The 24,740-nt window shown below is 43.7% G+C and overlaps 1 protein-coding gene across 1 annotated transcript in view; it reads left to right on the top strand.

Annotated features, from left to right (window-relative positions):
• The window catches only part of LOC101659539 (tropomodulin-3), a 75,096-nt gene that overhangs the window by 1,368 nt on the left and 48,988 nt on the right, over positions 1–24,740 (top strand). Inside the window, exon 2 of the mRNA XM_045286508.1 lies at positions 20,448–20,626. Within this exon, the coding sequence (XP_045142443.1) occupies positions 20,501–20,626 (126 nt within the window). The 5' untranslated portion in view covers positions 20,448–20,500. The remainder of the gene's footprint in view (positions 1–20,447; positions 20,627–24,740) is intronic.

Here is a 24,740-nt window from a genome sequence, read left to right on the forward strand (position 1 = left end):
GTGTTTGCTCCGCAAGCCTCATACCTGCTTGCTAGCACAAATGGGAAACGGCGCGGGTTCTGTATTTTTGTTTGTGTTTGTTTTGTTTTGTTTGAATGTTTGGTTAAGAATCGCATTTCCAGCTTGCCCTTGGCTTCTCTTCTGGTGTAAGGAACATTGCTGTAAAACTTCTCTTGGGGCCAGGCTTCAACAGGAAATGAGCCCGTGGAGATTTACATTAAGTATGTGCAGTCATCCCGGGTTTGTAACAGTTCTCTGCAAGCTCGTGTTTCTTTTTCGGAGAATCCAACCCATTAATTTGTTAGCGATTACGTCGATTAATACATTGGCTTGTCTAAAGTATATTCGACTTTAAAATGAGCCTTTGCGGTCTCAGTTGTCTGTGCTGGCTCAGACTTCCTTGCTCTAGGCATGTTTTAACCCTATCACTTCTGTAAGAACCCCTAAACATGTTGCTACAATACTTCCAGTCCCTCAAGACATGCCTGTGAGAGGAACAACAAGGGAATTAAATGGTGAGTTCTGGTGAAAGAAAGCACTGGTAATCTCTCGGAGTCCCTACTTTGCCCACCTTTAAAACGAAGTGGTTGAGCCAGAAGACCCCACCATTCCAGCCTACACCACTGATTTAAAACAAAATCCCAGAAGCCCTGGTGGTGAAGGGGGTTGTTGCTAACATCAAGGTCAGCGTCTCAAAACCGTCAGCCGCACTGGGAGGAAGAGGAGACTTCCCGCTCCCGTGAAGATGTAGGGTCTTGGAAACCCACAGGGGAAACCTTATAGGGTCGCTGTGGATCATAAACGACTCCTTGGCAGTGAGTTTGGTTTTGAATTTTAGAACAAAATCCTTATTTTATTAATCCAGAAACTTGTCAGCTTGTGCTAGATATAAAGCTAGATATACTCCTTTGGTCAAATTACTCTGTGATTATTGACTTCAACTGAAATCATATGGGTGCAGGTTAAATCCCATTATAACGATTGGTTCCACTTCACATTGTTCAAACTCTCAACTCTTGGCCCACTTAAATAAGAATCAACGCAACAGAAAGCACCTGGATGGTGTACGGTGGCGTGTCTCCAACTTCACCTAGAACTCACCCCAGGATCTTGTTACAGTGCAGATTCTGATTCCGGAGTTAGGGAATGGGATTCTGCCATCTGCATGTCTTGTAAGTGATGGCCTACTTGTTGCTGTGGACCACGCTTGGAACATTGAGGGCTGGGAGATAACGTTGAAGGGATTTTAAAGATGGTTTACATGACGGTTTAAAGATCCATGCTGATAGCTGTGATATTGGATGCATAGGGATGGCTTTTTCCAACTTGCAATTAAAAAGAAAAATTATCCTATTCATTCTACCGAAAGCAAATCTCTGTACAAACCCTCCCCCATTCTTTCCCTATGTCTTTCTCCTTTCCCGTTCCTTCTTACTCTGCTGTGTTCGCTCAGCTTTCTGCCCTCTCATTATCTGCGACCCTCAGCCGTTTGCCTTCTCATTAATCAGCAAGTAATTCACCCCTTCAACAAGTTTATCCCATCCTGAGTAAAGCAGCCTTAGGCTCATGATGAATACAGACATTTGGTTCTTGGGGGATCTTGCTCTCGATGGGGAGATTGGACATTGGCACCTGTTTATAGAACAGCTGATAGAACCACCTGTAGGGAATAAACACGATGGTATTTTCAGGTACAAGGAACCTGGTGGTTAGGTACTTGTATGGGAACAACAACAACAACAAAGGTCAGTGGTTTGTGTGGCAGTCTGCTTCCTTCTGTTGAGGAATACAGCCTTGGAAATACCACGGGGCAGCTTCCCTCCGTTAGACAGGGTCAGAATGAGTTGGAATCAACTCGATGGCAGTAAGTTTGGGTTTGGTAGGAGTTCAGACAGTGACCTTTTTTGGCTGGGGGTGGGGAACAGAGATAAATGAAGTAATCCTTTTTTCAGTCACTGGTCATCTAGGCTGTATACATTCTTTACTTTTTGAGTGTATGTGACATTAGACTACAGCACGACTTTGTAAATGTATTTTATTTGGAACAGAGTGTGAGCGGGGCACATGGGAATCCATTCCATTTGAGCAATAGCATAGGGAAGGTGCAAAGTCCTGGGATAACAATGTGTGATTTGAGCCCAACAGAGGGAAGCGAGAAGGCGAAAGGAAACAGAGCTTGATAATTGGGAGAACCGATGGGGAAGGGGCTCACTAGGGTTTCTGGTGACAGTTTGAATGACATCCCTGCTCTGGCTACTTAGTAACCAGTACTAACAGCATGGCCTGGAGCGGGGTTTTTAACCGCTGTCTTTTACAAATCCGATGACCATTCTTTGTGCTTTTCAATTGTTCTTAAAATGAAACATGTGCGGATTTCCTCTTGATTAGAATCATTGAGGGAGGGCCCTGTTCTCCAGGCTGGCCGTGCAACAAAAGCAATAGCAACCTCCGTCACCAGCATTCCACGCTGGTTTGATGTTCATGCTTTAAAACCGCAGCATCAAATCAGACCAAAAGGAAGGTGGTAGAAATTCTGTTGGACCTTTAACGCTCTATCGGATACAAATTAAATTTCACATTGCTCTTTGTGAGAAAATAGAAAGATGAACATCTGTTCATTCCTATAAAGAGTTACAGTCTCAGAAACCCACAGGTGTCGTCCTCCTCTGCCCTGTCGGGTCGCTGTGAGTCAGAGTTGTGTTTTTTGAGTGAGATTCGAATATCCATCTATGTGTCTACCCATTCAGCCATTTGAAAAATAAAAACGACCCAAAGTAGTGAATACTTGAAAATGCATGTGTGGTGTTCTCCAAATCCACCTGAAACACAGTCATAAACCTGTCTCCAAGCAGTGGGCTGCTTTGTTTTTGTTTTCTTTAGTTGAGGTAAGGTCAACCTTCTTAGGCACACACCTGCAGTGACAGTTTACCTTGTATCTTGTGGTGGTGTGTGATGTTGAGTGGCTCCTGAGACACTATCTTGACCGCAGTAGCGGATCACTAGGTCTTTTCTCCCACGGAACAGTTGGTGGATTCAGACCTCCCACATTCAAGTTCTCAGCCAGGCGTTTAACTGCTGCACCACCAAGCCACCTCACACACCAAAACAGGATAAAAAGTATCTATCTGCTTTCCTCCCATCCAAACGGTTCTCTAGCCGTTTCCCTAATTCGCCTCTAAAACAACCACTTTCAGACCTCTAGCACCATGGTGTGTTTTACTTAGCCTGGCACTTCATCTGTGGAATTGTACAATCTGCTTTTTTGGAATCTGGACTTAATTTGCTTGATAGAATGCTTTCAGGATCCCCGTGTGTTTTGGGATATATCAGTTGTTCATTTTAATTACAGTAGTATAAAGAACCCTGGTAGTGTGGTGGTTGCTTTGGGCTGCAATCCACATGGTTGGTAGTTAGAACCCATCAGTAGCAATTTGAGAGAAAGACGAGGCTTTCTACTCCCCTAAGCAGTTAGTCTCAGAAAACCCCAGAGGGCCACTGTGAGTTTGGTTTGGTATTCTGGTGTATGAATATACCCCAAGTTGTTGATCGGTTTTATCTTGGTAGGCACTTGGGTTAGCTCCAGGTTTGGGCTGTTATTAATAAAGTTGCTGTGAACATTCTTGTACAGTCTCTTGTGGACATGCTTTTATTTTCCTTGAGTGGAATTACTGAGTCACAGGGTCGATGTTCAAAGAAGCTTCAAGTTTGTGGGGGAAAAATGAATTAAAAGGCCATGGAGTTTTTTCATGAAATTTTTTGAAGCCCCTGTTTGTATTTAACTGTGATAAACTGAAAAAAACAGTTCTCCAAGGTCATTTATATGCATGAGTTCTAATTGGTACATATTTTTTAGTGTCACCAATTTTTAGTGTTGTTTTGTCAGTCGTTTCAGCCATTCTAAAGCATATAAAATGATCCCTAATTGTGGTTTTAATTTGCCTTTTCCTGGTAATTAAAGACACTAAATGATTTTTTGTTAATTGCCTATTACTGCATCCTCTTGTGAAATAACTGTTCGCTTTTTGCCTATTCTTCCCTTCCCCAGTGGATGTTCATTTTGTTGTTATTTGTAGGCGTTCTTTATATATTCTGAGTACAAGACCTTTGTCAGAACCTTGTGTTGGTAACAGTCTGTGACTTAAACCTGTTTTTATTTTCTTGATGTTTCAATGAACAGAAATTCACATGAAGTTCATACTGTCTTTTTGTTTGTTTTTGTGCCCTGCCCAAAAACCTTGTCCTACCTCCAGGTTTGGCAAAGATATATGTGATCTGTGTTTGCTTGTAGACGTTTTATTGTTTTCTATTTAGGAATATGTTCCATCTGTAATGAAATTTTTTTTTGTAGTGGATTTTTGTGTTAGGAAATGAAGTAGGGATTGGGGTTCATTTTTACCCTGTGGGTAGCTAGCCAGTCATTCCAGTAACACAAGTAAAAAAGAAACAAACACACATAAAACCTTTCCTTTCTCCACCGGGTTGACTTGGCACTTGTGTTTTAGTTGTGCTAATGCAGTGTGTTTCTGAAAGCCGGTCTTGTATCTTAAAAAAAAAAAAATCTCTGCTGTGGCCTTTTCAGGGTAGGACTAGACTGATGGCTCCAGGCCTGGGTACCATCTGTTTCCAGATGAAGAGCTGCTAACCATGAATTTGAATTTGAAATGCATCCTCTGTGGGTTGGGTTAATGGAGGCAGCCTCATCTCAGCAGCCTATGGGCTCTGCCCGTAATCCAGGCAAAGTTGGGAAGGAGGGCGACCAAGCCAAGCGCTCTTCTGAGAACTGCAGTAGAGCAAGCCTGTTGAAACCGGAGGGGGCCCAGGTGTAACGGGATACATGCGCGTTGGGCTGCTCACCGAGTTGCCCCAGTAAAGATTTACAGCCTCGGAAACTTGAAGCAGCAGTTCTGTCCTGTCCTGTGGGTCACTGTGAGTTGGGACTGAACGAATGGCAGCAGGTTTTGTTTTGGTTTTTATTGTAATTTAATATTGTTATTTGACTTGGTCAAAATAAATGTAGATATGAGGGGGTTTAAACAAGTTTGGAGACTTTTTTTTTAACTCCCATCTTTCCACGAGCTTGACTCCACCCTGAGTAACCCAGGGGCTTTGGTGTCTGTGTCTCTGCCCCGGACGTCTTTTCATCCTTACTGGCGGATCACTCCTGAGTTGGCTTTGGAACAACTTCTAAGGACCTAGGCTGGCTATTTTTCCTCCCCAGTTTTGTTTTGTTTTTTACACTGATAAAGACAATAAAATGACACCATTGCTTTTAGAGGAACGGCGCCTAACAGTCTCATGACTAATGTAGCCGTTTCAGTCTTTCCCATTTCCTTCAAGGTCTGTCCGTTGACATCCACAGTCATGCGGTTGTAAGCGGAGTGCTCAGAGATCGAGCAGGGCCGAGTGGGTCGCTAGGGGTGAGAACTGACTTGATGGCCGCGGGTTTGGTGTTGGGGTGAGTGTGTGCTGTTGCCAACAGTGGGTCACCCTTGTGCCTAGAAATAATCAGAGATGGAGGGGGAGAGAAAATCCAAGTTTAAAGTGGAGAATCCTGACTCCCAACGCTTCAATACAATAGAGGGAGAACAAGACTGAGGCTTTCAAAGACAGGGTTACCCTTCAATGAAAATCGTACAGGCTGACCTTGTTTCCCGTATACTCTTTACACACACACACACACACACACACACACAACACACGGTCTTCAAAAGGTTCATGGGAAAATGGAATTAAAGAATAATTCTCCTAAGAACTTTCTGAAATCCCCTCGTGTGTGTGTCTGTATTGAAAGATAATTTGTATACCCTAAGATCCACCATTTTTAGGTGTCCGGTTCAATTGCTCTTGGGGTGTCCACAGGGCTGTGGTTGTTCAGCTATCCCCACCATTTTAGAACATTTAGAACGCGCCCCCCCCATCCCCGTAACTCGACTAGCAGCCAACCAGCCAGCCTTAGGCAACCACTCATCTCTTTCCCGTTTTGATGGGCTTGCCTAACATACACCCTCAGGTACACATGCTCAAGCACCCACTCACTGAGGCAGAAACACACATGCACTGAGACAAACCTACAAACTTAGGTCACTGACAGAGATAAATAGGCCATTACAAATCAACAGCTGGGCATGTCTGAGCCCTTATCACTTCACATACATCCGACCCAATTCCTGAAGCGCGTGTGAGAAAATGGGAATACAGTGGTCAGTTGGGAGGAAACCAGGGCTGCGTGGGATAGAGTGAAAGAGACTGCTGAAGCAGTAGCAATTGTTTGGTGCATCTATGCGGTTTCCTATATATAGAAACATGCACATAAATTGTCCTAACCTATTACATAGCAATCTCTTTGAACAGCATATTATTAGTAATAATTATAAAGTAGGGGGTTTCCATATAGGAAACAATAACCAACATAATATTCTTATTTCCTGGGTGTGGTGCTAAGGCATTAACGAGGAGTCGTTAAAATATGTTCCCTTGGTATGCATAGCCAATGAAGAGACAGGTGCTTGCTTCCAATGTGGTACAGGTACTCAAGCAGTCTTTGTTCTGGGACCAGTATGGTGAGATCTGAAACAACCCCGAGATTTATTTCTCCTTCAGGGGACTGTTATTCACACACACTTAAAGAACTATTCTTCCTTTTGCTTTTGTTTCCTCTGTAGTGTGCCCACTGGGATGTGCAACCTGAGCAGGGAGGGAAAGACCCAAAAACTCACTGCCACGGAGTCCATCCTGACCCCTCGTGACTCTGTAGGACAGTAGAGCGGGCCCTTTGGGTTTCTGAGGCTGTACATCATCATGGGAGCAGACGGTCTCATCTTTTGACCTTGTGGTTCGCAGCCCGACATGTAACCTTCTCTATCACCTGGGCTCTCAAGTTTTGATTCTATGACTAAGTACCTGATTATTTCAAAATTAACCCCTCTTCCTGCCCTCCCACTCTCTGATTTTGCCCGGAGGGTCTAGTTTCTTGGAGAACCATATAGACATGGAAGGGTCTGTACAATAAGACCTCCAGTTAGTTGGAACCCTACCCTACCTATTACCTTCCTTTGCCCCATTGTGAGCTCTGCTGGTCAGATCATCTCACCTGATAGGGCACCTAGAGTGAACACCTGGGGGCTGTTTGCTCTCCACTAGAAGCCTCTTCTTGTCACTGCACTTGGCCTCTTAGCCTTCCCTCCTACCTCTGAGGAAACCATCTAGCCCCTTTCCTTCACTCCATTTCCTGCGACCCAAACTGCTGCTGGCCTGTGGATGCCCTGGAAGTCTCTTGAAAGAAGTGTTATTTGAGCCTGAACAATGCAAAAGAATTTGCACATGAAACTAGAAGAGAAAGTTTATTTCAGATGTAATGAAGAGCAAGGCAGGCCGGAGGCCCCAAAGCACCCATCACTTGGCTGTAAATCAGGATGGGAGGTCACTCCTCCCTCTTGACTCTCTCCCACCTCCTCCCTCTCCTTTCCCTCATTTGCCCTTTTTTAAGCCTGAGCTTTGATCTCTTTGCTTATAGACAAGGGGGCTTCCAAAAGTTTGTGGAACAGGGGGTTAAAAGAGAATGGAATTTTCCACGGACGTTGTGAAGCCTCCTCCATCTACTTCTGCCTGCTCTACCTAGCTAAATCTCTCTCCCCCTGACCACCCACCATGGGCTCTGGACTTCCCTAGCACTAATTGCCAGTACCATCCATCTGGCAGTTAAATGTGTGTGTGTGTGTGTGAGTGTGTGTGTGCGCGCACGCGCGCGTGTTTCTTCCAAATAGTATCTTAGTCAAAGTCCTTTTGTCTCAAGGAACACAAACCCACTGAAGCTGGTTTATTGGAAGGTATGTGCCAGCACCCAGCTTGCAGTGGGGTGTTCTGTTGGGGCTGACATGAGCTGCAGCCTTGCCTGTGGTTTGCCAGTTTTGCTTCTGGGGAAGAAGTGGTGACCACGGGGCTTCTCCCTGGACAGTCATCCCAACACAGGCATACTCTGGGACTGGAGGTCAGGAGGCGTGGGGCCCTGTCTTCCTTTGGTATCTGCTCTGCATCCAGTACACCTCACCCAGCCCCAAAGTCGGTGTGTCTCTTAGCTCTTAAGAGTTTTCATTGGTATGACTTTCTGACCACGTGACCATCAGAGTTCACTTTTAGGCCTGGAAGGCAATACTTTTATTTTTTAAAGGCAATACTTTTAATATCTAAAATAAATTACTAAGATTTATTTGATAATGACAAAATTTAACATTGCTTTTTGAAATTTGTTCTTCAGTTCAGAAAAAAAAGGAGCACAAGATGTTGATAATCCATTAAATCCACTTAAGTTTGATATTGATCTTTTACTGACTCAGCCTCCAGCCCAACAAAAACAAACCTGTTGCCATCGAATTGATTCTGACTCATAGCAGTCCAACTCGGGCTCCCAGGTTGTACATCTTCATGGTGAGACCAGGTACTTCTTAGCATTGAACTTAGAGCTGAGTACCCTCTGATTCTTTTGCTTTACATTTATCTAGTACCTACCACCTTACTGGCACTACATGAGCTGCTGTTACTAATATAAAAATAAATCTCTGCCCTCAAAATGCTCACAGTCTATGGGGAAGGTAGATAATTGTACAACTGAATTGTATGGTGAGATAAATGTTGATAGAAGTATGTGAAAAATGTTGACTTATATTATTTTTGTATGTGTATATATGTATAATACTCTATGGATTATATGTATGTATTACATATGTATACATAATACCCTCACTCAGTCTCTACCGTTAATTGCCTGTATTGTGTGCAACAGAGAGCAGAATGGAGGCAGTCTTCAGGCTGTGAATCAGATCTGTTCCTAAGTGTGACTTAAGTTAAATTTGTAGCAAAATCTTAAGAGGTGCCAGGTGCATACTGTTCTTACTTAGTGCATGGCAAAGAACCCCGGTGGTGCTGTGGTTAAGTACTTGCTAACCTGGAGGTCAGGTTGTGCAGACCCACCTGCTGCTCCGGCAGTCTGCGTTCATGAAGGGTAGAGCCTTGGAAACCTATGGGGCAGCGCTCTCTCCTGTAGGTCGCTGAGTCAGCATTGGCTAACAGGCATTGGCAACCTTTGGGTTTGGGGGTCATGCAGGAAAACACTTGAAGCGTTTACCATGCTTTAAGAGCTGCCTGTGCAGCTAATGAAGGTGATTGCGATGGAGAATTTGTTGGAAGTAGTGAAGGCAGTTTTATCTAACTTTGAGGGCATGTTTGAGTGGTCAGTAAATCAGATGTTTGTAACCCAGAGATGTCCTGAGTTGTAATATCTTACTTGACGTGAACTGATGTGGCAGTGTTAGCTAACATTTGTGAATATTTGGTCTATTTCAGACATGGTACGAACTGATCTAGAAGTATCGATTCATTTAATCCTTATATTAGTCCCATAAAAGAGGTAGTGTTATTCTTGTTTTACAGGAAAAAAACAGAGGGACTAAACATTTTGCTTTGCCCCAAATCACAAAGCTAGTAAGAAATGGAAACGTTTCCTAGAAGTTATTCTAAATGTCATTCTTTGTGAAATGTGCAGTGTAGTCTCTTGTGGTCTTTTTAAATGGAGTCCTATGTTTGGGGACTCGTAGAATGTAGGATTCATTGCGTGTATCCGTTACTGTCGACTGGATAACTAAGTAGTCCTACATCAATTTCATTTTCCTTCTCTCTTCCCTTTATCTGTGGCTTCTTGGTATCAGTTAATTTACTTCTGGTATTTGTGGTAACATAGAACTAAGAATATGGTAGAAATGGAGTATTTTAAAGGGACATGAGTTTTAGGATGAGGTAAAACCTTACATCTACAACTAAGCACTGTACCTGTCCTTGGTCAGACTCTTCACCCTTTCTGAGCCTGTTTCTTCCTGTGTGAAATGTGGCCAGTAATAGTTCACAGCATCATTGGGAGGAGGTGTACGTGGTAAAATGCCTGGCATCCAGCAGCAATGACAATTGATTTTTCCTTTTGCCTTCTTGATGATTGTAGAGGACATGATCCCTTTGTTAGTTTGAGAAACTCCAATCTCCACAACCCGGGCTCCCTTTCCTGCACCAACTGAAGTAGCTCTCTACTTCTCTGCGGCTCTCTCCCTCTCTCTCCTTTGCTATCAAAGGGAAAATGTCCTTCAGGCCCCCTTTAAAGGCATATGCCAAATGACCTTATGATTTGGGGGCCAGTCAACGGAACTTCCTGGTCAGGAGCAATGGCTTCTATGGCTTCCCTGTTTCCAGCCTGGCTGCTCTTTTCCAACTGTCCTCCGCCTGAACTAGTAACTCGGTGTTTTCTTTCTACCATACTTCCTCCCATTTCTGTATTCCCACACGGTTCTCGCTAACCGTGGTGTCATTGTTAGCGGTTGCATATAGTTTGGTTTTAATTGTATGCACGTAGTTAATAGACTTTATGTTTTGGAGCATTTCTAGATTTACAGAAAAATGGCACAGAAACTGAAGGGCACCTCCATCTCCCCACCCCTCAGCCTCCCCCTGCCCCACCCCCCACATACTCTTCCTCCTATTAATGACACCTTGCATTCATTGGTGCGTTTGCTACAGTTGATGAACCAATATCGATACATTGTTACTAGTCAAAGCCCATAGTTGACATTAGGGTCGCTTTTATGTTGTGCAGTTCAGTGGGCTTTGATAGTCTGTTGCCCTGTGCAGTGCTGGTCACAGGATGATGGGGTAGGTTCGAAAGGGTTGTTGAAGAAAATTGCACATCCCATTGTAGGAAACACGTGAGGCAAATTTAATAACATGTATTTAATTTTACACTTATTCCCGTGATTTAATAATATGGAAATTCATATTTTAATAAAAGATTCCTAATTTATTATGAAAATCAATTGGAAATCTGTAGAAATTTACTTTATTTGAAAAGTTTTCAGGAAAACATCAATATCATCCATACCACTTTATTATTATTTTTTTTTTTTACAGTACATACTCAACAGCTTTGGCACAGGTCTAACTCAACTATTTACTTTTTCATTGTTTACCCTGTCTGTCCTGGTGTTTCAAGTCCCCGTCCTGAGCTATTTCATTTTAGTTTGTTCTTGTACTCATCTGGCGTGATTCCGCTTTCAGTTTTTGGACACATGCTGTATTCCTCTTGGCCGTTTTGAGCATAAGTTAGTGTTTGGGTTCCTTACAGTCATCGGTCACAGAGAAGACCTGAGTTCACCGAGCCCAGAGGTAAAGTGAATGGGTCTCACTCCTTGCCCGCTTCTCCCCTGTGGGCCGTGGCAGTGAGGGGCTGAGACAGAGTTTGTGCTCAGTGGGGAGAGGCTGTGTGTCATAGAGATGTGGAAGTCAGGTGTAGGGCAGGTGCCCTGTTTGGGCTGGCCTGCTTCTAGTCCTGAAAGCTGAGAAGTAAAGTGGCTGCTCGAAGCCACCGAGCCCGTAAGTGCCTTTTACTGACCCTTGCGCAGTGCTGGGAGCCCAGTGCTAGCCCTTTGCTCCCAGAGCATTATGGTATTCCCTATAGGTTTGTTTGTTTTTCCTTCCTGGTCTCTGTGGTGATGACTGGATTCTGTTAGATATTTAAGTGTGTTAGAGTTCATTATATCTTAATGAAGGGCTCTACTCAGGCAATGTAGCAAAGATAAGGAGTTTGAGCATATAATCTAATGAAAATTAAAACTTTTCTTTTTATTACTGAAGATTTTCTTGTGAAAGCTAAAAAACTTACTACTAGCTTATCCCCATTACAACTCAACCAGACCCACCATCCCTTACATATAAATGAGAAGAAGAAAAAATAGAATTGTATGAGAAACAACAGATTTTATATGAAAGAAGAGAGATTGTTGATTCAATAACAAAATCCAATATGGAAGGATTAAAAAAACTTAATAGAATGAGACTGGATAGGAGGATACTTTTTATTTTAGACATTTACTTACTGGTTGAAATTTTTGGACAAAGCAGTACATCATTTTATAATTAATCGGCACAAAACAAGTAGCAGTGGTGACTACATTTTGGTTTTACATATTATTTTATCATTCATGAAGAGACTCTTCATTTAAAAAAATATTTCCTCTGACAGATTCCACATCTTGTGGACTTATTTTGACAGTTTAGTTGTGGCAATCCCTTAGAGCACTTTCTCCTATGTTTTAGCGAAACCTTACCTTTTTAAAAATCTCTAGAAAGCTGGGGTACTTTTTTTACAGAATGCTTTTGTGCCATATTCAGCGTTAATCAGCGGATCTTCTGATTAATGACAATCATGAACACCTTCGTCTAAGCCAGTGGTTCTCAACCTTCCTAATGCCAGGACCCTTTAATACAGTTCCTCATGTTGTGGTGACCTCCCAACCATAAAATTATTTTCGTTGCTACTTCTTAAGTGTAATTTTGCTACTGTTATGAATTGGGCGACCCCTGTGAAAGGGTTGTTCGACCCCCAAAGGACTCGCAACCCGCAGGTTGAGAAGTGCTGATCTAAGCTCTTGGTGTTGAGACTAATTGATTTCTGCCAGCACAGTTTCCTCACTGGGAAAGGGGGTGGGGGGGATGTTTGTTTGCATACGTGCATTTTCAGTTGAACATGCATGTGCCTCTCACTCTTCATTGTAACACAATTGTTGATAGTAGAATAGATCATTGCTAGAAGATCGCGTTCACACCCTTAAGTGTGAAATGGGGTGAAGACATGCTAGAAAGAGAGACAGTGCCATGATGGTGTCTTTTCACCACACCTTCACCGCACCGCTTGGGCCATACACTTAGGATGAAAAGTGGCAGGAGGGGGCGTCCATGGGGACAGTCGGAGTCACTTCTGCTGTTTAACCAACTTTACCAGAAACCACTTTTGTGATTGGAGAGACAGCAACGACATATCAAAAGAAACGCTTTACATATCAGCTTTTAAAAATATTTAGTATAGGAACTTGAAGACCATCAGGAAAGGACTGAGAGCAGAATGAGTCCTTCAGACGCAGAGTACCTGTGCTGAGAACCTCTTAGACCCAGGAGGAGATCGATGCCACAAAGCGGAGAGATCTCCAGACGTTGGCGGAGACAAGGACCTTCTTGAGAGCTGACAGAGAAAGTGTTACCCTAGAGGGCCAGCATCCTGGAATTGGACTTCTACTCTCCTAAGCTGTGAGAGAATAAACTCATTTGCTGAAGCCAAAAAAATATTAAGTTGGTGGCTACATTTAACATTTATTTTATGATGGAGTATTATAGTCTCTGTGCCTGGTTATTTCTCTTTGATCCTTGTCATCTCTTAAATTCTGGTTTGAGAAAACGTTCATCGAGGGGGAAACAACAAGATCTGCACAAATTTTTTTTTTTCAAATTCTCTTTCCTTCATGTATCCTGCACCCCTTTTCCAGCACCACCCCCCACCCCAGGACAGTACATTCAGTGTGGGAGGCACTAAGTAATACATAAATATATATTGATTTCATGATGAGGAAGTTGGAAAGGAGAATGTTTCTGAAAGTTTATTTTCCGTGAGAACATGAAGCCAAAAATCTGGCCCAAAGCCCAGGGAATTCAGAAGGGATAACACTGAAGAAAGATGTTACAGCGAACTTTCTGTTCACTGCATAAAACTCAACTTACTCTCAGCATGACTTCTGTAGGTCTAGCCTCATTTATTTTAGGGTCTTGTCTATAGTGCAGTGCTTACTAACTCGGTGGATTAAGAAAATTCTTGCAAGAGGAAGAATGAGTCATCGTGATACTTCCCTTTGGGGGAGAGAGAGAAGAAAGAAAACCCCAAGCTTAGTCTCTCCATTCTGCACTTGGACTAGATCCTGCTTTTTGAGTGATGGTTGAACCCTGATAAGCTTCCCCAACAAGCTGCCTCGTATCATATTTGGTTTTGCCCACAGTATGTTGGTGGAAGATTCTTCGGGTTAGCCAAAAGGGATTAAAGAGCTCTACACCCGCCTTATTCCAGAGACTTCCTCATATGATGTCATTTCTATTTTAAGGTGTAGTATGTTTTTTTTTAATTTCCAGCAACTTCTAGAAAAGCTTCAGTATTTCCTAATCTACACAATCTATTAAACAAACAAACTGAGAAAGAGGACTGGAAAAACGTTTGGTTCTGAGAAACTGGGTATTCTGAGAGTTATCATGTACTCATCGGTGGTGATCACACAGCCCCACCAGAAAGAATAAACAGAGAGGAGGTAGGATAGGGCCAGGGCTGGTTTGACTGCGCTGAGCCAAAAAAGGAAGTGGGGTGCGCATGTTGAAAGCCAGGGTGTCTCAGTCAGGTCTCGTTGAAAGGTGGTTTTTGAAGTGGTATGAGTAACCTGTAAAGTATTTTCTTGTGATAGTCATAGAAATGACTTGGCTGCTTTCTGCTCTAAGCTTGCCCTCAGTTACCTGCTTCCAATGGGCTCTCTTCTCTGTCCGGGCGCCAGCACGTTTTCCTGGGCTGCCTTCAGACTGTAGATCCCTTTTCTTTCCTTGTGTACTTTTGAGATCCTCTATAGATCACATTATTAAACAAACAAACAAACCTTCAAAACGGTGTCGTGGTGGTGCCATGAATTAAGCACCAGGCTGGAAACTGCAAGGTCAGTAGTTCAGACTCACCAGTCTGTCCTCAGGAGAAAGAGAAGGCTTTCTGCCCCTGTAAAGATGTAAGGACCCGTCTCCACCACCCTTTATAGGGGTGCAGAGATTGGGAATTGACTCAGGGGCAGGGGGTTGGGTTTGGGTTGACTTAGAGGTTCAGTTTTTAAAGATTCAAGATGGTGTCAGTAGTGATAGCAGGAAAGACAGACTACTTAACTCATACCTGGATTGGTTGGTTTCCATGGAAATTTTATCCAGAATAATTCACCATCGCTTCCCCAGACTTTGCTCCCATATCTGGTTCAACTCTCGTGTCCCAAGAATACCACAAGCATTATTATTCATTGTACTGTCTTTGTGGTTTCTTTGTACATAAAAGTGAACCTTTAAAAAAAAAAGGGTTTAACATTTAATTGAGTTCTAACTTAATGTTACTTTAAAAGCAATACAATTTTATATAATTAAAATAGATTGAGTTACTTTTTTTTAAAGGAAAATATTGTGCATGGTTGCAATGAAGTGAAGGGACTTGTTCTGGCTCTTCTGCCCAGTGACTGAGTGGGAGCATGCGCAGGAGATGTAGAGGACTCCTCACTTGGAGACTGGTTAGTTTTGCCCCTGGGTAATAAGGAGTGGGAGCATGCACAGGAGATGTAGAGGACTCCTCACTTGGAGACTGGTTAGTTTTGCCCCTGGGTAATAAGGTGAGCCGCCTCAGAAACAGGAACAAAGAACCCCATGACCATTAAGAAAGAAGAGCTGCCGGCAGAGTGCACGTAGAGTCCCTGGCTGAAGTGTAGGCAGCAGAACCAGCAGCGGCCAAGACACCCAGGCCAGGAGAAGCGGCTGAGCGCCTTAGGGCATGTGGTAGTTACATAATAATTTGTCAGTTTGAGAGGATTAAAAGTGAGGGTAGAGTCTGGCCTATCAATCAAGTCATAGCCAGTGATGCCTCTGTGTGGGCATGGCCTTCTCCTGGGGATTCTGGGAACTCCTGTCTTCCTCCTTGGAGGCTGGAGGCACTCTTTCTTTTGGTTCACTCCCTGGTAGACATTACCCCTGACAAGGCACATGGTGCTATGGTAGTGCCCTGAGTTGAAGGAACCATGTGGAGACCCCTGCCAGCATTTACACCACCACTGGGCCCACAAGACTTCCCACCCGCAGGCCTGTGATCTTCCTGCATTCGGTGTCACTGCAGGTGTTTCATGAGTCTGAAGAAGACTTTATAGATTGGTATCTGACTTAAGGGCTAATATCGGACGTGTGGACTTGATCTAGACTGGGCTGGGATGTTTTCTTAATGTACAATTACTCTTTACATAAAGCTCTTTCTTATATACATGAGTGTCCATGAATTGGTTTCTCTGGTCTACCTGGACTAACACAGGGCAGGAAGGAGGCTGACTTGCGGAGTGGGGTGCCCTTTGGGCATTTATCAGCACTAAAGGAGCATGGTAACACTTGCCTGAGCAGGACAGAAGCCAAGTGGCCACATGACTGAGGGCTGAGGACCAGAGAGGCACGTGACTTTTGGCATGTCTGAGAAGAGGTGTTGCTGTGGACAAAAGTCTGGTGTCCTTTAGGTTTTCTGCTCCTGACTGGTGATAGCCTGTTAACTTCCCTAATAAACCCCCCAAGTCATGAGTACCCATCTATGAGTTCTGTGTGATTGTTGCAACAGGTCATTGGACCCAACAGAGAAGTCGAATGTTGTGGGAAGGGTGGTTGGTGAAAGTTTTCAGGTAAAGGAAGTTAGAGGCTGGAGACCTGTCTGACCTCTGCCTAGTGGCGATCAGTCTTACGGTGGTGTTGGATTCTCCTTCCCCTTATATAACCAACCACCAGGGTCAGATGGGCCCCACACCATTTCTTCACTAGTGCTTTGGACATGATAGACACTTAGTAAATATTTTGGTTGTAACTAGTGTTATTTAGAATCATAAGCTTATTAAAAAGGTAATGACTTTATGAAATATTTGGAATTCCGGAATCTGTTATATATATTGTCCATGACAGATTCTCATACTCAGTCTCTGTTTTAGCAATCCCAGGAACAAGTAGATCACTTCTCCATCAAAGAGAATATTCCCCAGACCAGCAGGGGTGAAATTCAAGCCCAACATACCAAGGGCATTCAGATGCCTTACAGGTTAAAATGTGTAAGTGGAGAGGATTTATTTTAACATTGGTTCCACAGTCAGAAGCAGATCCAAACAAACAAAAGGAATGTTTAATTTTTTAAAACAAATGAAGCAGATGCTCATGAGATTATTGGACAGTGACCCCATTCTCTGTTCAAAGATAACAGGGTTATTTAGATCGGGGGTGGGGGGGTGGGGGTGGGTTGATCTAGACTGCTGTTAGCTAATATGTATCAACAGTAAAATGCTTTTACTGTAAAATGTTTTTTTCTAAATATCTGTAGCATCCTAAAGTCTGGTGAAACTTCTACTCTGTTCCCATAGTAAAGAGACAAAGCGTACTAGTAAGGGAGAAGGAGCCCTGGTGGCACTATAGGGTGGGCCTTGGGCTACTGGCCACCAGGTTAGCAGTTCAAACCCACCCACTGCTGCTCCACAGGAAAAAGATAAAGCCGTCTGCTCCCGTAAGGATGTACAGGGTCAGAAACCATAGGGGGAGCAGTTACACTCTGTCTGATAGGGTCACTGTGAGCCAGCCAGGACTCAGTGGCAGCGGGTTGAACATTGCTTGTTGGGCAGTCTCTAGCAGAGGAGACTGCTTCTGATGTAAGGTTTGGGGGAAGCATGAAATTTAGGGATTGGCAAACTAGCAGTCTGGAAATGAGTTGGCATCATCGGTAGAAACACTGTTATTGGATGATTGGTTAGCTTGTGCTCAGAGGAGTATGTCTGTCTGCTGCTGATTGGCCAACGTTCAGAAGCGAGGGGCTGGCAAACTGAAGTCAGTCCAGCGGCGAGGCAGTAGCCGTGTAAAGGAAACCAGACCATGGCAACAGCCACACCGACTTTGGGGACGACTCGTACAGAGCTCTTCAGTCTGGCAGACAAGATAGATGCTGTCAGTCAGAGTGTATGAGGTGAGCTCCTGTATGGCACTGGTTCTCAAAGTGTAGCTCCTGGACCAGCAGCAGCAGCAGACCGCTCCGCCTGGGAGCTGGGGGGGCGGGAAAGGCTAGGCTTCCTACTCTGGAGAAGAATTACCCTGTGAGGGGGGTGGGGGGAACACTAGGAGTCGAAATCAACTCACTGGTAGTGAGTGCGGACCCCTGCCCGGACCTTCACCATCAGAAGCTCTGGTCTTAATGTCAACCAATCTGCATTTGGACAAGCCCTCCGGGTAATTCTTTAGCTCTTGGGGACCACTGCTCTATAAATTTACTTAAGGTAAAGAATTAAACAGCCTAAACATGCCTGAATTAATTTTCCCCCTATTTTTCCTTAAGAACTATTTAACTTACATGACCAAATTTACTTACCAACAACGTGTTTTGTTTTTTATTTTATTTTTTATTTTTAAATCATTTTATTGGGTCTCATACAACTCTTATCACAATCCATACATATATCAATTGTGCACAGCAGACTTATACATTCGTTGCCCTCATCATTCTCAAAATTCGCTTTCCGCTTGGGTTCCTGGAATCTGCTCCTCGTTTTCCTTTTTCCCTTAAGGGGTACCCCTCCCTCCCCGCTCCCCACTCCCTCATGAACCCTTAATAATTTACAAATTATTATTTTATCTTACCTTACACTGCCCGCCGTCTCCCTTCACCCACTTTTCTGTTGCCCATGCCCCAGGGAGGAGGTTATATGTAGATCCTTGTGATCGGTTCCCCCTTTCTACCCCCCTTCCCTCCCAGTATCACCACTCTCACCGCTGGTCCTGGGGGAGTTCATCTGTCCTGGATTCCATGTGTTATGTTTTGTTTTTTAAATTTTGGTAGTGTTGGTGGTCGTCTTCATGACTATAAAACCATTTGGCTTAAAAATGATTCCTGTACTCTTGCATAAATTATTTTGTTATTTTTTATGAACCATTTTAATTATGAAGCAATTTTTAAAAAATCATTTTATTGGGGACTCGTACAACTGTTATTACAATCCATACATCCATCCATTGTGTAAACCACATTGAAACAAATAATTTTGAAATATCTTACATATGTGAGTTAGTTAATTGTGCCAGCCTGGCCGATAATCACATGTGGTGCTGGTTGAAAGGCAGAGGGATAAATGGGTGGTGAAGCCTCGCCTTTCTAGTTCTCGGGTCTCTTGTTTTGTGATGGTTGCATCGGGTGCAGCTGCCTTAGCAGTTCCCTGCTTCAGCTTGCAAGATGGATTTCCTACAAGACATCCCCAAGGAGAAGCCGCATGGATCTATCCCGATGCAACCCTGGGTGCTGGAGCAACCGTGTGGAGACCCTTGCCAGTGCTGAGATGCTTACACATTCACGGACTCAGCTTTCCTCCTGCAGTCGGCATCATTGCCTCTGTTTTGTGAGGTGGAGGACTTTGTGGACTGGTGTTGGGTTAATGGGTTAATGTTGGACTTGTGGGCTTGGGCAGCATTGGGTTGGGATGTTTTCGTGATGCACATTTTCTTTGCATAAAACTCTCTCTTATACGTGAGTTGCTGTGGATTTGTTTCTCCAAAGTACCTAGACTAATACAATATGAAACATTATAAGTTAATTTGTTTTATGAAACATATTTTACACTAGTTTGAGAAATTGAAAAAGTTCCTGGGGACACAGTATACACTTAAAATATTTTCCCAGCACACTGGTTTCAGCTCATCAGAGGCCAGACTTTGTCCCAGTAGACAGTTATCAAGTGACAAGCAAGCAAGGAAGCCTGCCTCATCCTCAGGCCAGAAAGAGAAGCAGGCACGGCTTCCAGAACCATCGACCTCCCCTCCCCTCTCCTCCTCTCCCTGAGGAGCTTCTAAGCTGCTGCTTCTGACACCCAATTGGAGCATTATCAGTATACAGATAGTCTTCAGTGAAGGATGAGGGCTGTGAGGGAAAGGACAGTCAAATTAGAGAAACTGAGCCTGTGGTCAGGTGGAAGTGGAACCACCTGACGGAAGAACGTTAGCCCATTGGGAAGTGTTTGAGCAACACTAGCTAGGATACACACCAGCTAGGTGCTGTTTACTGAAGCAGAATGAAGCTGCTGGGAGGTTTGCCATATTCACATAAGTCTTCCTGGCTCTTGGCAAAATTCCCTGATCTGAATGTAAAGGAGAAGCCTTCTCCATTGCCTTGAAAAGAAAAATGGAAAAATGCTAAAGCAGTAAATCCTTTAATTTTAAGTGAAACCATTTAGAAAGGTTTCACTGTAGGCTATACCATAGTGAACTAGTGAGAAAGTGAAAACAGATGGGACAAGAGATTTGTTAAACATGTGCAAGCAGCAAATATTCGTGTCCTGGGTATGTGAAGAGCACCTGTGTATCAATAAGAAAGACAACTCAATGTAAAAGTGGGCAATAGACTGTTCTTTAAGTATCACTATTGCCTAATGAACATAGGAAGGGATGTACAAACCTCATCAGAATTTCAGCAAAATGTAAATTAAAACCACAGTGAAATATAGCAAAACCTGGAAAGTCCTTGATGGAAATTTTTTCACTTTAGCATTTTTCCTTCTAAAACTGAGCCATTCTAAATTCTATGAAGTAGCTGGTTTGATGGATTTGGATTTTTACTTTAGTTTCTTTTTTGTCAACAAAAGACAATGATCCATAAATAGTAATAAAGTGTGGTAAATGATGGCTGATTATATGATTCGTGGAAATAACATTTTATCTAATCAAACAGTGGACCTAAGGGTGAAACTAAGTCCACCTTAGGGTGGCACTGATGTAATTTAAAAAAATTCATTGTTACTTTTTTTCTTCCCCAACAGCATCACTTATACGGAATATAGCAAAAGTGAAGTGACTTTCTACATCGCCAGTGATGGCACTGCCATTCCGGAAGGATTTGGAAAAGTACAAGGACCTGGATGAGGACGAGCTCCTGGGCAACCTGTCTGAGGTTGAACTGAAGCAACTGGAAACGGTTCTCGATGATCTTGACCCCGAGGTAGGCACTTAATAACAAAGAGAACCCAAAGAACTTTCTACAGCCTTCGAAACAAAGTAGCATTTTTCTCAGAACTTTGCCCCGGCACCACCCACTCACATCGGCTCAAGTGAACTTGCTTCTTTGCTTCCTCTCCAGCCGGCCCACCTCTTCCTCGACAAGGCTATTCTAATCTATCTTCTCCAGCATCCTCATTTTCAAACGGCTCCTGAAATTTTCCGTCCTCTAAGAAACTTGTCTCTTTAAGAAACTTGCTGAGAAACATGTTTGTGATAGCATGCAGGAAGTAATTGGCTGTTTTATACATGCCAACCTCTGTGCTTCTTCAGAGCGTCTATTAAGTGCCTACGGAGTGTCCTTCATGGCTTTAGACCTACTCCTTACCTTTCTGATAGATACGTACCAAACTGAACGCTTTCCTGGTCATAGCAGGTTTTCGACAATACTGCTGCCTGCTGTGGTGCAGCCTTGAATGTATGTTTTGATATCGAGAAAGTGAATTTTGTTTGTTATACAAGGTCGAGAGAGAGAGGCTTAATGGTTATGATTGCTTAACCTAAAGGCAGTGGTAACCTGCTAGGCTCCTTTTCTTGACCACATTTCTTTATGCTGGGACTTGGGTTTTTAGTGTCTTAAGGAGCCTCGGTGGTGCTGTGGATTAATCAGTGGGGTACTAACCACATTAGTTCACCACATTGGCAGTTCAAATTCACTGCTCTGAGGGAGGAAAATGATGCTGTTTGCTCCCAGGTAGTTTCTGAACCTCAGTATAAAGTCGCTGAGTTAGAATTGACTTAGTGGCAGTAGATTTTCAGTCGATCCATAAATTTATTATTTATAAGAATTTGTATTATAAAACTGTTTGCTACACATTTATATTTTGCGTGCAGGCATTCGTGCATGAGAGAGAGAGAGAGAGAACGAGAGAACAGTTACGCTCCTGAGCATTACTTTAGCACCTGGCTGCTGTGCCTGTACCTCAGATCAAATTCCTTTTGCATGGCTGCCATCATGAGGACAGGTTCTCAGTATCACAAGACACCCAGGTCTGGAGGATAACTGGGGTGTGTGGGATCATGCTGCAGCAGTCGCTTCTACAAGCCATTCGGCCTGCAACCCTGCTAGAATCAGATGGTTTTTGATTTGGACGGAACTTGAGTTCATCTTGTTGAGTGTTTTCAGATTCTATACTGTCAGCACTTTAGGCAGATACTTCTGCTGTGAAGCGCAGTCCTGTGCGTTGTAAGACATTTAGCACCGCCCCTGGGCTGTATGTCCCACACACCAGTGGCACACCTCTAGCTGTGATAAGCAGGTGTTCCCTAGGGGACAGCCCCTCTGGTTAAGAGCCACTCATTTAGTCCCTTTTTTCTGTCTCACAGATGAGAAACGAATTAGGTGACTTGCCTTAGTTACTACAATTAGGGAAAGTACCAAGACTAGATAGTGACCTTTCTATTAAAGGACCATGAGTCTTTCACTGACTCTTGTGCGGTATGAATATTACAGATGATGCCTGTATTCTCTTGTTTGCAAGTCCCCATTGGGGATGGGACTACATCGCATGTACTTGGGACATGCTAGCAGGAGGGACCAGTCCCTGCAGAAGGTGCTCAGGCCCTGGCCAGTGAAAGAGAAGCAGGGCCGTCGGTGAGATGAACTGGCCTCATGGCTCAGTCTCCATTCAGTGTGTTTCTTCAGTGTGTTTCCTCAGAGCAGCAGTCCCCAAAAGACAGCTGAGGCAAATTCTGTGTTTTCATTTCCACAACTAGGGCTATATTATTAAAACAATTCGACTGCATAGAAGGAATTTGTAATTATTAGTGGCAGCCATTTTAATGAGATTTTTATCTTTATGTTACATCATTATGATTCACTAGGTCACTTGAGAATAAGCTTTTAGTGAAGCTTGATTCATGGATTTATAACTCTAAAACCTGTCAACTTACTTATTTCCTGGTCAAAGACTGTATTTAAACACATCACTTTTAAAGCTGTGTGCCTCCCTTGGGTTGCCAAGGTCAGATGGAATAGTGCACCTCTCTCACCACTACCGGAGCCCTGATGGTAAAGTGGGTTTTCATATCAAGCTACTAACTGCAAGGTCAGCAGTTCAAACCCACCGCAGGAGAAATACGGGACTTCTTGTTCCTGTAAAGATTTACAAACTCAGAAACCCAAAGGGGCAATTCTTCTCTATCCGTCAGAGCCAACTCAGTGGATTTGGTCTATCTTCACTTCCAGAAAATAGCAGTACAGCCAAGCCACACTGATAGCGAAGGAAAGTAAATGTTAGCAATTTGCCTTGGTGAGCATATTTCTTGAAACATATCCTGAAATCTTTACTCACATATTTGGAGAGCGCCTATATGCTATCCAACGTTTAGGGATACAACAGTGAGCAAAAGGAGCATGGTTGTTGAGGAGCGAAGTCAAAGAGCGAGCAGTAAAGAAGGAGGGGCGAGCAGTCCAGGAACGGTGAGCCGTGTGCAGAAAGACCATGTAGAGAAGGCGCTGTATGGCGAGGACTAGAGGGCTGTTGTGCTCTAAGTGCAGAGGGTGGGGCAGTGTGCTGGGAGATGAGGCTAGCGCAGCGGTCCTCAACCTGCGGGTCACAACCCCTTTGGGGGTCGAACCACCTTTTCACAGGGGTCACCTGATTCATAACAGCAGCAAAATGCCAGTGATGAAGTAGCAACGAAAATAATTTTATGGTTGGGGCGTCACCACCACATGAGGAGCTGTGTAAAAGGGTCACGGTATTAGGAAGGTTGAGAACTGCTGGGCTAGACTAAGCTTGTTGGGAGTAGTAGTGATGGGGGTGGGGTTGGGAGGCTAACGTCATAGCTCAGTTGGACTTTATCAGAGCTTTGGGGCCGAAGTGGTGACAATTGAGAGGAAGAAAAGCTAAGCAGATCAATGAAGGTTTTTGGGTTTTGCATTTTATGACGTGAAAATGGATCAGACTTGATTGGGGATGGAGTCTTTCCATGTAGTTCTTTTCTCTGTTTCAAAATTTGAAGGCAGACATCTTGTTTCTTTTCTATATTCCTCTAGACCATTGGTTCTGAACCTTCCTCATGCCGCGACCCTTTCAGACAGTTCATGTGGTGGTGACCCCCAACCATAAAATTGTTTTCATTGCTACTTCATAACTGTAATTTTGCTACTGCTATGAATTGGGTGACCCCGGTGAAAGGGTGGTTCGACCCCCAAGGGGGTCGTGACCCACAGGTTGAGAACAGCTGCTCTAGACAGTTTTGTGTTACAAAATTCTCTGTGCGGGTTTCGCTATGGGCTTTATTTTGTCTTCAAAGGTGGGCCTTTACAAGAAGCACCATTTTTAGTTAAATGAGTGCACAGAGGTAAACCTAGGAAAGCTATTCCTAGATCTTGGCAAATCATCAAGTTGAAGAGCTCTATTTCCTAGTTACAAAATGGTTATTTTCAAAGTAAACTGAGTATTTCCTGTTATCAGTGTCCGTACGAGATCCCCTCTTATTAATGAAAAATTACCGACTGTCTTCTGCCACCATGAAGTTCAACATTACCGCCAACATTGAGAGGGTTGCGTAAGAGGGTTAGCCCTTTTGTGTGACTGCTGCTGGCTGCCTCCTGTTTTCAAAGCAAGCGAATACTCAGGACTACTGGGGAAAGGCAGTTTTTGGTCTTTGGTCATTTGTGGTGGTAATTCATTTTACTTTATAGGAATTAATACCAAACTAGTACCGAACATTGAAAAATGTTCCAAAAGTCTGACTCTTGCAAGATGATACATGATAGTCAGCTCCACCTTTCCCCAACTCCTCCCTTGAGTATATGTCTCACCTTTCCTGATTCTGTAAACCGCTGCGGTATCCCATAGACATCACTAAAGTTCGAGGAAATGCCCCAGATGTGGTGGTGGGATCAGTTCCGTCTGTCGTCCGAAGTCAGGCAGGGGTAAGCCAGATGCTGGGGCCAGTGGATGTACTCCACTCCTGGCTCTTTCCGATGATGAGCTCACACCCCGTGCTTCTCAGTGGACTCATCTTATATGAAGCAGGATGGCATTGCAGGGAATCTTGTTCACACTGACTTCCAGGTGAATCCTATCAGTATCTTGCCTGACCTT

This window comes from Echinops telfairi, unplaced genomic scaffold (assembly GCF_000313985.2).
Source record: "Echinops telfairi isolate 266 unplaced genomic scaffold, ASM31398v2 ScPeMD7_8;HRSCAF=38, whole genome shotgun sequence".
Classification (NCBI taxonomy): Eukaryota; Metazoa; Chordata; class Mammalia; order Afrosoricida; family Tenrecidae; genus Echinops; species Echinops telfairi.